Source organism: Phasianus colchicus, chromosome 3 (genome assembly GCF_987193195.1).
Source record: "Phasianus colchicus chromosome 3, bPhaCol1.hap1.1, whole genome shotgun sequence".
Taxonomy (NCBI): Eukaryota; Metazoa; Chordata; class Aves; order Galliformes; family Phasianidae; genus Phasianus; species Phasianus colchicus.
Window position 1 is genome coordinate 67,416,509 of NC_143438.1, and position 13,669 is coordinate 67,430,177.

The 13,669-nt window shown below is 39.1% G+C and overlaps 1 protein-coding gene across 3 annotated transcripts; it reads right to left on the reverse strand.

The window, feature by feature from the left end:
- Positions 1-737: 737 nt before the first annotated feature.
- IMPA1 (inositol monophosphatase 1) lies at positions 738-13,441 on the reverse strand. Of its 3 annotated transcripts, none has more exons than XM_031590938.2 (9): positions 13,317-13,441; positions 10,978-11,059; positions 9,701-9,834; positions 7,398-7,502; positions 6,338-6,383; positions 6,077-6,185; positions 5,227-5,335; positions 2,806-2,957; positions 738-2,369 (listed from the first exon to the last, which is right to left on the reverse strand). In XM_031590938.2, exons 1-9 carry the CDS (start codon positions 13,391-13,393, stop codon positions 2,251-2,253), a joined length of 933 nt encoding a protein of 310 aa, XP_031446798.2. In that variant the 5' UTR covers positions 13,394-13,441; the 3' UTR covers positions 738-2,250. The 3 variants fall into 3 exon arrangements, with proteins under 3 accessions (XP_031446798.2, XP_031446796.2, XP_031446795.1); XM_031590936.2 differs by having other exon boundaries at positions 13,322-13,405; XM_031590935.2 differs by lacking the exon at positions 13,317-13,441 and adding an exon at positions 12,825-13,307.
- Between the last annotated feature and the right edge of the window lie 228 nt (positions 13,442-13,669).

The window sequence follows — 13,669 nt, forward strand, 5'->3', positions numbered from 1 at the left end:
AAAGTGCTGTGTAAGATTTGAGATCTGAGGACTGACATAATTAGCATACTATGATCTCGTAGGAAGCTGTTGAAGTACTTTTTATAAAAACACTAGGCTGTGCATACACCTGCACTATTTCTGTAGAGGCATAACGGTTTATGTGTATCAGAGGCCATGAAGACAAAATTTTCAACTCAGAGACAGCCCCAAGCCCACATACCCAGCTTGCTGGGTCCCAGCATTGTACTATGATGGATGTTAATATTTTTTTTCTCCTCAGAGAGAGGTTAGACATTGCAACAGATCACCCAGGGATGAAGTGGAGTCATCATTACTGCAAGTGTTTAAGGAAAGGGTAGATGCAGTACTAAGGGATGTGGCTTAGCGGGCAACATTACTGGCAGGTGGGGCATTGGCCTTGGTGATCTCAGACATCTTTTCTAATGTTAATGATTCTATGATTAAGCAGGGAAACACACCTGAAGCAGCTGCTGCTCCGGGACCCATTTATTTTGAACACATTCTCTCACTTCTTTTTTTTTTTTTTTAATCTATGTCTCCATTTCACAAATTAATCATTTTTTAAAAAAAAGTTATGCAGGGTTTGTTCTACAAAAGCCAGAGAAATGTTACAACAGTCATACTCAAGAAATAACAATGATCCCAAATCATTTACAGCAATAAAGTTACAGTGAAACGGCCAAACAGTCCCTATCCATGTCAAATGGTAACTTTAAAAGTAAAATTAAGTCTCATTTTTCTTCTTTTTTTTTTTTTTTTTTTTTTTACAAAGACCTACGAATATCAGGCAGCTGCTGATCATTAATGTTAATCATCTGGCATTAGATACAGATTCAAATACAACATTTCAGCAAATTCATAAAACAAAACAACCCAAAAAAAAACCCTGATATTAAAAGCTCAAATTCCATAAGAGATCTGCTGGAACTTTCAAGAGAGAAGATCACTTGCCAAAACAAAAACAGTGGGACAGCAGTACAAGTCAGTTTTTCCAAAATGTTGCTATCTTTTGACTGGACAATCTCTATAAGACAACTTTATATTGGAGACCTCAGACGCAGAAAAATCAGGTTAAAAAGTGATCTAAATTAAGGTTTTTTCTTAAAGTGCATTCATTATTTGGTCAGTAGACTGATGCAAAGAACTGTATAGTTTTATAAGTTCAGAACAATAAACTTAAAGCATTAGATTACTGATATTTCTTAGATTTAAAAACACTTAGGGTTAGAAACATATTTTCTTTTGTGCCTATCAACAACATAACACAATGGAAGCCTGGACTCGGTCAGTCATTGCTTTTATAACTTACAGAGAATGATGTAAGGAGCCTGGACTACTGGCTTATTTTTTGCCAGTTCAGACTTTATTTCAGAACCTAAGGAATAATTAATCATGGAGAAATTCAAACAAGATTAATGGGTATTACAGTTCAAATAATAAGAGTAAGAACCTAGTACACACAAGCTGATAATTCCAACTGACAGAACAAATTTAAGTCATACTTGAGTCTTAATCTGGAGCAAGTCCATCTGTCAATAGGAAGTGCGCTCAGAACTTATTCTTGGCAAAAACATGTTTTCCTGGCACAGTAATTATTATTTCTGCAACTGTAATAAATATGCAAGAATATTGGCCACATAAAAAGCAAAAGAGTAGACTGCGTTTATCTCATGTAAAAAAGGTAGAACCATGACTACAAAAACAAAGACTGGTAAATAAAAGGGGCTTTGAACTACAAGCAACTAAAAAAACATTCAGAAACACACCAACTACTTCTAGAAAAACTCTACCAAGTTAAGGAAATTGATATGCTGATGACACTGAAAAAGAAACAACAGTCAGGAGATAAAAGGTTAGAGAATGGATAAACAATATTGCCTTTAGCTTCTGGTCAGATGCAATTATGTGGCATTGAGATAGTGGATCAGTTTTGTTATTATGTAACTAAACAAAAGATCTTAAGCTATGCTTTCCAGTGTAGTATAAAGCTTCAGAACAGCAGTTGTAGATCTATAAAAGGAAGCAAATATGTGTTTTTAATGCTAAATAGAATACTTGACAATAAAAGCTTACTTAGGTCTTGGTCCAATCTCAAAACACTACTTCACAGTCACACCAGAAGCTATCCAGTACTGAAAGAACACAATCTATTTTCTTTTTTTTAATCAGGTGCCAGGTGTGGAACAACCACCACATGAGAGAGAGAACCAGTGTATAACTGTATGTTTAAAGGTGCAGCTTTGGTACTCAGTTAGTTGCATCATCTCTTTTCAGAGGAATTATCTGAAGTGCTTTGGCTATTCTCTCTGCAATAGGTCGACTGCTTGCTGCAATTATTCTCCGAGACATCAAATCAAATGGTCCACCTAGAAATAAAAGCAAGCAAGTTAAGTAGCTTTTTGCTGGAAAAAAAATTATTAAAAGTTGCTAAGAAAATGAGCATTAACAAAAAAAAAAAAAAGGATATATTATGATTCTGGACCACATTCTGCCACTGGATAAAAACACATTTAACTGAACTTAACAGGCTTATGCAGCATATGAACTACATTTAAATTGTTCCGAACATATGTTTATTGCTTTTTTTTTTTTAATATTTTTTAAAATTTCTGTCTTTTTTGGTGCTCAGCCAAATGGGTTAAAAAGTGGTAGGTTAAAAAGTGGTATGCTCTTAAACTGTAAGACAATTCTCTCTGTATATTAACTGGATGTTAATTCCGTTTAGTAGTGATAACCTCTCTGCATTCTCTTTTCAGCTATTTAAAATGACAAAGGGAATGTCATGCATTTTCCTATGCTTACCTGATGCATCCAGGAGTACACCTCCTGCTTCAGTAATAATGATTCCAGCCCCTGCCATATCCCAGCAGTGAATCCCCATTTCATAATAGGCATCAGCTCCACCTGCTGCCACAAGGCACATGTTTACAGCTGCTGTACCAACGGCTCTAATCCTAAAGAAGACAGTTATTTTTCAGCTAAGAACAGTTTGTAAGGAAGTCACAAGATATGTGCACATGGCAAAGAACACAAAAGCATCATGTGCAAAATGAGCTGACCTAAAGCAAACAGGATGGAATGCTGCAGTGAAACAAATATACGTAACTTCATTCCCAATTACTTTGTCTAAGTAGCTCAAAGCTGTGTGCACAGCAAATTCCCAGAAATAATATTTATGAATTCCAATTTAAAAACTGGCTTTGGAAAGAAAATAAATATTGAATAACCTCTTAGCCTAAAAAAACCCCCACAGCTATTATGGAAGATAGCTAGGAGGAATGGCTGACATAACCGAAGACTGTGAGACCTAGACAGGTAGAAGAGTTGGGCAGAGAGGAACCTGATGAGGTTCAACAAGGGCAAGTACAGACTCTTACAGCTTGGGAGGAATAACAGCATTAGTATAGATTTGGGACTGATCTGCTGGAAAAAGAGCTCTGCAAAGAAAAATCTGGGTGCCGTGGTGGACAACAAGTTGACCATGAGCCAGCAGTGTGCCTTCGTGTCCAAGAAGGCCAGTAGTATCCTGGGTGCATTACAGAGCATGGCCAGCAGGTCGAGAAAGATGATCTTCCCCCTCTCCCCTACCCTGGTAAGGCCACATGTGGAGTACTGCGACCAGTTCTGGGCTCTGCAGTTTAAGAAAGATGAGCAACTTCCACAGACAGTCCAGCAGAGGGCCACAAAGATGAGTCCTGGAACACCTCCCTTAGAGGAGAGGCTGAAAGACCTGGGACTGTTCAGTTTGGAGAAAACTGGCAAGGGATCCTACCAATGCTTATAAGTATCTGATAGGCAAGAGTCAAGTGGATGAGGCCAGGCTCACTTCAGTGGTGCCCAGTGACAGGACAAGAAGCAACAGGCCCAAGCTGAAGCAGAGTAAGTTCCCTATGAATATGAGAAAAAAATATTTATTTTCAGGATGACAGAGCACAGGAACAGGCTGTCCAAAGAGGCTATGGAGTCTCCTTCACTGGTAATACTCAAAACCTGCCCAGATGCTTTCCTGGGCAACCTTCTGTATGGAACTTGCTTTAGCAGGGGGTTGGACTAGATGTTCTCCAGAGATCCCTGCCAAGCCCTACGGTTCTTTGATTTACCCATGAAACAGTAACAGATATTCCACTTTGCTTTTTGAATTCAAGACTTCAAATACAGCGTACACTTATCAACATTGAAAAGACAACTACTTCCCTTTCTCAAGGGAAGCTCAGTAAACATTTCTGGCTTGCAAAAAACCAATAGTAATCACGAAAAATAAATCACAGTGTAAGACCAGTCTGGGTAACTTAATCAAAATCTTCCTTGTGTTACAAATTCCAGCTCCTTTTGGAAATGTTGGTGTAATTAATTAAGGAACTTGTATAAGTAATTATTTCAATTATCAGCAGAATTTGCATTACATTGTAATTGATAGCAGCTAAGTAACAGCAAGAAGCAACTTAAATCAGCTTCAAGCTCAATTTACTTTTTACACATAAAATACCAAAGTTGAAGTGAGGAAACACTTCATGCTTTCCTTCCTTATAACTTAGCATATATTCCTCAATGACGCTGGAAGGATTTTTGAAAATACAAACTAAGTGTTAAATGTCAACACAAGAACCTTGAGAATCTCAGCATAAAATTAGAACTACTTTTAGATTAGAAACATGAGCAGACTGAACAACAGAAATCTGTCTTCTGAAACCACCTTTATTTAAAGAAAATGGTTTGTGGAAATGTAGGTTTCAGGTCACCTAGATGAGAAGAAACAAGGAACACATTGAGCTAAGAGCAGTTTGCTGGTAATGTCAATTATTTGGACAAATTAAAGGTATTTATGCAGCATTAAAAGAGGAAAGAAAGATCTACTTTTGTCTTCTATATTAGAAAATGACTTCTATTGCTACACAGAAATAAGAAATCTAACAGCTGCCTTAATCCACCATAGCTTATCCAATCATATTTCCTTAAAAAAACAACAACAACAAAAAAAATCCTAGGAAAACAGTACTTCCTAATCCTACAAACCATGCTTTAATTTTCAATTCTATCTGATTTGTTACTGTTTTCTTCATTATATCTCAGTCTCAAGAAGTGAAAATGCAGTTTCTCTGCAGAGCTACTACACAGTAACATTTATATCCCATTGCATTTCAAAATATGATACACAAGTGATCTGTACTGAAAATGGTCTTATGTAACAGTACTGGTAAATATCAAAAATTAACAGTATCTTACCCGTGAATAGGAATACTGAGGAGTCTTTCCATGTTAGAAAGAACAATTTTTATAGTCTCTGGATCACGATTTGATCCCAATTCTGTCACTAGAAGGGATTTTGTAATGTCTGAAAAAGAAATAAAACCTCATTTTTCCAACAGTACAACTTACGTACCTAATTACTGTTATTAAGCTTAAGATAAATTCAAGCAGAGATTACTCCATTGACTTCTTACACAAAAGAATAAAAGTCATTTAAATTTTAATACTACATGTACATGGATGTATAAAAATCCTTAATAGGCATAATGGCAGGATGATATGAAATAAAGTCAATATAGCATAAGATGGTTTAATTTTATATATACATTAATTGATGTCATTACTAAGAAAAAGCATTGTTAGAAAAATTGGGTGAGTTCTCAGAACTTTAAAAGCACTCCACTTTAAGTGAGAATTTTATTTTACATGGGATAGGCAAGTACAAAAGAATGATAGTGATTTAAAACCTGGACAAAGTTCACAGTTGGACAAAGTTGAATTGTTTAATAGATTTGTTATGGTTCCTAAAGAACAAACAGAGGGATTACAGACTTACAGGGAATACAATTTAAAAAAAAAAACGAACACACACAAGGAATAAGAAATTCAACTGCTGAGTGTTGATCATGCAAAGATCACAAGCATGTTATATGGATCAAAGAGAACACAACTGTTTCTCAAATCTGAATAATTCATGGCCAAAAAGCCTGTGTTTGTAAGCAAAACAGTGTGCTAAGAAACTGGAATACATCCAAATCCAAAAGTATCGATGCACCACTTGTAAAAGAAATGAAATTATTTTAAAAAGCTTTGTTGTTCCACTTACCTTCTTGGCCTGACACTTTAAGTTTCTGACCATTGCAAAATGCCCCTTTTCCTCTTCTAGCAGTGTACATCTTGTCTTCAACACAGCTATACACAATTCCAAACTCTATCTGCAAGGAAAAGTAAAGACACCTTGAGGTTTCTGGTTTTTTTTTTTTCCCCTTTCTTCCTATTTACTGTGAAAATACAAATCTTAATAATAACTAGCAACAAGAAATTGATTGGTTTTGCTTGATTAGATATTAAGTAATGAAAAGTATACCTTTTTGTTTACAACAAAGCCAATTGAAACTGCCACAAATGGAAACCTACAAAACAAAACATTTCACTAATGTGAAGATACCAAACTTCTTTTGTTACCATGCTTATGCTTAACAAAAACAACATTCACTCATATGCAATATATACCCAAAAAAGAAAAGTGGAGTATATAGGAAATAATACTTTTTCTGGAATTTGTACAGTTCACTATGAAAATACACCCAACAACACAATTTACTATTGCAAATACAAACTTTTCCACCCAGTGAAGCTAGGAATGTTACATTTGGACTTGGAGACTGCTGTTTTTATAGCCAAAGAATACAAGCAGGCCTCTATACCACTAACCTTTTTCAGAAGGAACAAACTGTCTGGCCAAAATGGCCTCATCAGAAGCAGTTAGTCATCTCCACTGTCTTCCTTACAGATTTAAGTCGGTAAATTCAGCAGAACATGTTCTTTTCTTCTGGCTTTTTATACACGTTAATTATCAGGATACAGCAGCTATTTAAAGCTGCGGCCCACACAGAAACAGTCATTTGAAAATGGAATTCAAGAACATTCAAAAAAACTCACCAAGGTCAAACTCTGTGTTTCAAAGATGAGGGAACAGTCAGTCGTCATTACCCTGAAAGCCCCCTTCTCAACATACAGAGCACCCACTACGCAGCCACTAGTGATAATTTCATTTTCTTTCATTGTAGGAGCTCCCAGATCAGATTTGAAAGCTGCTGGAAATCAGTGCTTAGAGCTGTTACTGCCTTTCACCAAAACCACTCTGAAGGTGTAGCTCCTAATTCTGACTCCTGATGCTTTTCAAGGCTGCTGACCACACATAGTAAAAAGCTTTGAAGGAATATATGTTCATGCTTATGGCAAGACTACTATAAAAGTTACATAAATACTAAAATAACAATTAAAATTACATTTCAACAGTTCATAACTATCAACAGCAACTCTTTTAAAGCAATTTAGAAAAGAAAAAGCTGTACTTTCCAGGAATTGCAGAAAGAAAAATGTTAATCAGTTGAAGTTGCTAACACAAAAAGTGAAAGGTGAACCTGTGCACGAAGTTGGTAGTTCCATCAATAGGGTCTATAATCCATGTAGGGCTATCTGTCAAAATGCTGCCCCCTCCAGCTGCAACCGATTCTTCTCCAATAAAGCTGCAGTAGGAAACATATTTAAAAGATACAAAGAAATTGTTTAGAAGTTCTCAATTACAATACTGTCCTTGAAACTTAAATTCTTGAAGCAAGACACAGGTTTTCATACCATCAGTAATCATATGTGAAAAGATGAGAAAAGCTGGAAAGCACCAACAGCACCTGATCAAGCTTGTGCTGAAATTTATGATGTCAGAAAATAGCACAAAAAGTGGGGGAAAAAATGCTATTTTCATATCCCTCACTGGAATTTAGCATTCTAAACACTGAAGTTTTCATTCTAAACAATAACACCATCACCAAGTTTTGGATAGACTACTTTCAGTTTATTTGTACTATAAAGCATTGCTTGTTGCCTGTATTTTAACTGCAGAAAGCTTTTATGGTCACACTCACGTGCTTAGGTCACTACAGTAACTGTTCATTAACACTTAAGTCAGATATGGCAAAATTGTTACAACTCAGAACTGCATTTTAGGAGCATTTTGAAAAAAGGGAACTTGGTTAAGGGACGAAAACCAAATGAGAGCCCCCCAAAAGACAGGGCAAAGTGCATCTGATCAGGCATGCTACTAAACCAAGGGACACATGCGGCTGTACCAGAGGAACCCAAATTTCAGAATCTGTTTTTTGGAAGTATTTGTTTTGAACTGCAAAATTATTAGGATCAGTGTAAGCAGATAGAATCCTCTTCTATGCCTTTCACACATTTATTTTATCACATATTACTCAACCAATGAAAAGCATGCATCAAGTGCCTGCTCTTATGATCAACTGGAGAAGTGAAGATGACTGCTTAGAAAGAAACAGCATGTTTCCAAAATGCAAGAAGGGAAAGACTGAAGAGTTATTTTAGGTAAATGAGAAATTTATCAGAAATAAATTCAACAGAAATGTATCCAAGGAAGTATAAATTACCTAATTAAAAATAAGTTAAAATAGTCTAACCTGTTTGTAAATACCAGAAACTTCTTTCTTCCAAGGTTGTTACTTACATCTGGATGCTTACACTGATTTGGTTAGGTTACTGACATTTTACATCACTTGAGTTCTTCTAACTTTGTGCTTATTTATTAAGTTTTACATATATTGCTATGATAAGAAAATCTCCAAGAAAAGGTATGAAAGTTTAGCAAATCTCCTTTAGAAAACTACTAAACTTCAGCCTTATGTCAAAATCAGAAAGACAGCAAGTTAATACAACTTGCCCTTCAAAAAGAAATTTCTTTTTATACAAACACATAAAACAAAGAAATTAGTATTTTGTATAACAAACCTTCAGTAATGCAGAAGCAGAAAAGTCAATCTGTTTTCAAGGCTCTTACACAGTATGAGATTTACCATAGGCACACTCACTACCACGGTAGCCATCCAGCTTAGGCAGTGAAGATATGCAAGTTCATACAACCAAAGGTATACAAGACATCTGGGATCCAGTTATCTTGGGGCTGCTTGTGATGCTCCAACACAAAAGACCAAGAACTTACTGACATGCAGCTGGTTCAGACTGAAGCGATTTTCAGTATGAGTCTTGACCCATGGTAATTCTATGTCACTGAACTCTGTGGATGCTACATTTTGTTAATATACCTCTCTTAAGTTGATAACAAAATTAGTAAGCAATGAATTTCAAAGCGTTTGGAAAAAAATAGCACTATGAAACAATATCCTAAAGCTAGAGGAGATTTCTGTAGCTTTCCAAGACAGTCATAACAGAATTTTACCAAGCAAAATCAAACTTGTCATTTCATTACCCCTTCCCTTTTATCAAAATTGAACTGATTAGAATCATAGAATGGCTTGGTTGAAAAGGACCATGATGATCATTTGGTTTCAACCCCCCTGCTATGTGCAGTGTCACCAACCACTAGAGCAGACTGCCCAGAGCCCCCTCAGAGATGAGGAGGCATTTGGCCTCTTCTCCCAGGCAACAAACAGGACCCAAGGAAACAGCCACAAGCTGTACCACAGGAGGTTTAGACTTTTTCTCTCAGAGAGTGGTCAGGCACTGGAATGGCCTGCCCAGGGAGGTGGTGGAGTTGTGGTCCCTGGCAGTGTTCAAGAGGTGTCTGGATGAGGAGCTACGAGATAAGGTTTAGTGGCTTGTAACAGCAATGGTAATGGGAGGACGGTTGGGCTCGATGATCTTGTAGGTCGTTTTCAACCTTGTGATTCCATGATTCTATGATCCACTATACCTGTGAGAAGGATACTTTTCTCTTATCAATGAGATAATGAAGTTTTCTACTTTTTGATCAGTTTCAGTCACTAGATCTACTGGTGAACTTTTAATCATAATGGATTTTTCTTCTTTGAGTGCTCCACGGATTATCTGTTAGAAAAAAAAAAAAAGAGGGAAAAAAAACAGCTTTCTTCATTAACAGCATGGAAAAAATTAGTTCCCTCAGGAATCTGAGCATAACTGGGCATCATTTTTACTGTGTTTTTCTACACTGCACATACATAACAAAAAGACAAACAGTGGCAAATCTCCACTTAATTGCAGGGGCTCATCCCTACATCTTTCTGCACTCCCTACTCAGCACAAACTTCTACATGACCTTTACAATGGTACATAACACCGAGCCCTGTTTTGTTACAAGTGCTAAATTTATAAATTAATAAACAAACAGAGATATTTAGGACTGAGCTTATGTGATACATTTTTAGCCAGATCTGACATTCATGATCTTAAAACTGGCAGAATCAGCTTGAATAAGAATGTGTGCCTCACAGCCCGGATTATTAGCTTACTCAGAAAGTTTTTTCAGGGAAGATTGTAATGAGGTTATTGCAGGGACAATGTTTTGTCCCTGCAGCTCCAAGGACAGCATTAACACATACGTGCCATCTTCTCAAGCTACAGACAGCTGTACCAAGCAGAACTACTGTGAATAAATGAACCTTCATTAACAGCTCCTATGACAAGCCTTTGCTAAGACAGAAAAGCTCTTTCAAGAGATCTTAGATCGTAAGACTTTAAAGTACAAACACTGTGAGAGATATTTCTTATCTGTAGATGTAAAGCATTCTTCAGAAAGAGAAAACAGCATGGTATGATGTGCCAACAAGTCACTGTGTAAAGCTGACTAACAGTCTAACAGTGTTCCAAAGAAAGACTGTCAACAGTTTTCAGGTATACAAAAAATAAGGGAAACAAATTTAAGGGAAAAAACAAACACCCATTGCTTACCATTATTCCAAAATAATTTTAAAATGAAATTTAAGGAACAAAAAGATATTCCTTGGTTTTTATTAGACTCTCATTCCAAGAAAGATGCAAGGTTCTCTATTACACTAACCAAGCTGAAAGGCACTCCAATCTTGAAACACTTATTTAACTACTGTGCTAATTCCTTTCTTTTTTTTTTTTAATACTCCTCAGAAGAATAGACAACACCAAAGCTCATTCAAAAGCTACACACATACTAGCCTCAATAAATAATGTTATTAGTTATAAATGGTTTATACTTACTTCCCCAGCTTTCTTTGCCAATGTAACTGCATAATCCATACATTCTTGCCAAGGATCTGCCATGTTTCCTTTGACGTACAACCTACCAAAAGGATATGTTAACACAAGAAATGATTACGGTTACTTTTTTTATAAATCCTAATTTTTCACTCTTCCTGATCAGCCTGAGTGTTTTCTCCTAATTGAAATACAGAAGTCTGTATTATCTTTTACTCAGGAAAGAATTTCAAATTTATTAAATGCCTAGTAGAGGTTACCAAATTATTTGCACATTTTGTGATGATCAATAAGGCACAACATAAAAACATTAACAAGTACAAATCCTCCGTGCTGAAAGACACAAGCATATATGCAATTTTACATTTAGACACTGGTCTTAAAGTATAAAAAGGCTTTGAAAAGCCATAGTGTGGTTATAAATGAGCAGTGCACAGCTCAAAGCCTGTTTGCTTAAAAGCCATAGAATCATCACTATAATTTACTGCAGAAGACTGTTGACATAAAGCTCAGTCTAGTTTCAAATATGGTTTAAATGAATGCGAATGTCTTAAATTTGAAAAGAATGAACCCCAATCCTATACTTCGTTGTTTATTCTGTCACTCTTTGCTCTAGGGGTGTGTTCCAAACATGAACATGAAATGGTTTTCATTCCACATGAGAAAGATCCCATAGTCACTTAAAAGCATCTTCTAGAGGCTTATGTATTAAGAAACAACACAAGCTACCAATACCACACTCTGTATGCATGCCTATGTGAAACAGCAATTACCACAACCCACATCATGACTGCTACACCCGCAGCAGGTCACACATTCATTCAACTTTGGAGGTTTGCCTCATTTTGGAGACACAGCCCTTTCAAAAGCCTTCCATATAGGATCATAGAATCATAGATTGGCCTGGCTTGAACAGGACAATGATCACCTAGTTTCAACTCCCTTGCTATGTGCAGGGTTGCCAATCATTAGATCAGACTGCCCAGAGCCACATCCAGCCTGGCCTTGAATGCCTCCAGGGATGGGGCATGCACAGCCTCTTTGGGCAACCTGTTCCAATGTGTCACCACTCTCTTTGTGAAAAACTTCCTCCTAATATCTAACCTAAACCTCCCCTGTCTCAGTTTAAAGCCATTCCCCCTTGTCCTACTACTATCCACCCTTGTAAATAGCCATCCTCCCTCCTGTTTATATGCTCCCTTCAAGTTCTGGAAGGCCACAATGAGCTCTCCCTGGAGCCTTCTCCTCTTCTCCAAGCTAAACAAGCCCAGTTCCCTCAACCTTTCCTCATAGGAGAGGTGCTCCAGCCCTCTGATCATCTTACTGGTCCTCCTCTGGATCCACTTCAAGAGCTCCACATCCTTCCTGTACTGGGGGCCCCAGGTCTAGACGCAGTACTGCAGATGGGGCCTCACAAGAGCTGAGTAGAGAGGGACAATCACCTCCCTCTCCCTGCTGGCCACCCCTTTTTTAATACAGTCCAGAACACAGTTGGCCTTCTGGGCTGCAAGCGCACACTGCTGGCTCATGTCCAGCTTCTCATCCACGAGGACCCCCAAGTCCTTCTCTGCAGGGCTGCTCTCGAGATCTTCCCCCAGGTAGTTCCTATGCAAGCAGTTCTCTTTGATACATGATGAGCAAGATGAGACCTGAAATGCTTGTCGATTTATAATGATAAATGTTCATTAACAAAACCTTATGCAATCACCATGACCCATCCCCAGCCTAAGCATCCTGATTTAACGGCCCTTGTCTAGTCCAGGTCCTAACAGCTGGTAATTGCCAAAAGAAACCCTACTTTCATAAAACACAAGGAGGCAATGGCCCAATTGCGTTCATAACCCACTCACCCCAGAGCCCTGTGCACACAGGGCCAGTCAGATAACACCAATAAGGTGCCGGGCACCGGGCTGCCTACCAGAGGCACCGAACAACGTCCCGCTAAGCACACAGATACCCAGCACAACGGCACAGCAAAGGAAAAGCAACCAGTTACAATCAGAAATCCATCCCGACAGTAAGCCTGCATGAATTCTAGTTAAACGGCAACAGCTCCTTTACGGGACGGAGCTGTTTTCTCCCTCCCGCCGCCGGCCGGCCAGCCCCGCCGGCTCAGCCCCGCACTGAGGGCGGAGGCACGGCTGGCGGAGCCCACACCCGCCGGTCCCAGCAGAGCACAGGCCACCGGCACCCAGCCGCCATACGGGGCAACCGGGGCTCCGAACGGTCCCGTCAGGTCGGAAGGCAGCCCCAGTCGCGAGCAGCCCCTGCTTCACGCGAGAGAAGGGCCGCGAGGGCAGCACCGCATCCCGCAATGGCGACCAAGCAGAGGGCCGCCTCACCTGACCTCAGCGCTCCGAGCTCCGTTAACCGCCGCCGCTCCTCCGAGTGAGCCCTCAGCCTCGGCGGCACTACGCATGCCCGGCAGGCGTCAAGCCACGCCCCTACACCGCCTGCTTACAGCGCGCATGCGCACTGGGGACCGGCGCCTTTAGCCGGCTGTCCCCGGCCTGCCCGACTGGGGCTGTGGGGTGCGCGGTGCCCGCCGAGCGCCGTGGTTCTGTCAGTTCAAGATTTTTCTCTAGAAGCTTTCAGCAGCTGTGCAACAGCCTCCTCTGCCTCCTCCCTCCCCCCAGCCTTCCCCTTCTCCCTTCACCCCCCTTAGGGCCGGTAGTGGAGATAATACCAAACCAGC

What these genes read in the sequence shown, in the direction of transcription:
- IMPA1 (XM_031590935.2), bottom strand. Translation starts at nt 13,003, where the DNA reads ATGCAGGCTTACTGTCGGGATGGATTTCTGATTGTAACTGGTTGCTTT. An exon ending in TGTGTGCACAGGGCTCTGGG is followed by an intron (nt 11,060 to 12,824) that starts GTGAGTGGGTTA and finishes TCCTTTTGGTAG; the next exon opens with GTTGTACGTCAAAGGAAACA. An exon ending in GCTTTGTTGTAAACAAAAAG is followed by an intron (nt 6,186 to 6,337) that starts GTATACTTTTCA and finishes TTTTCCTTGCAG; the next exon opens with ATAGAGTTTGGAATTGTGTA.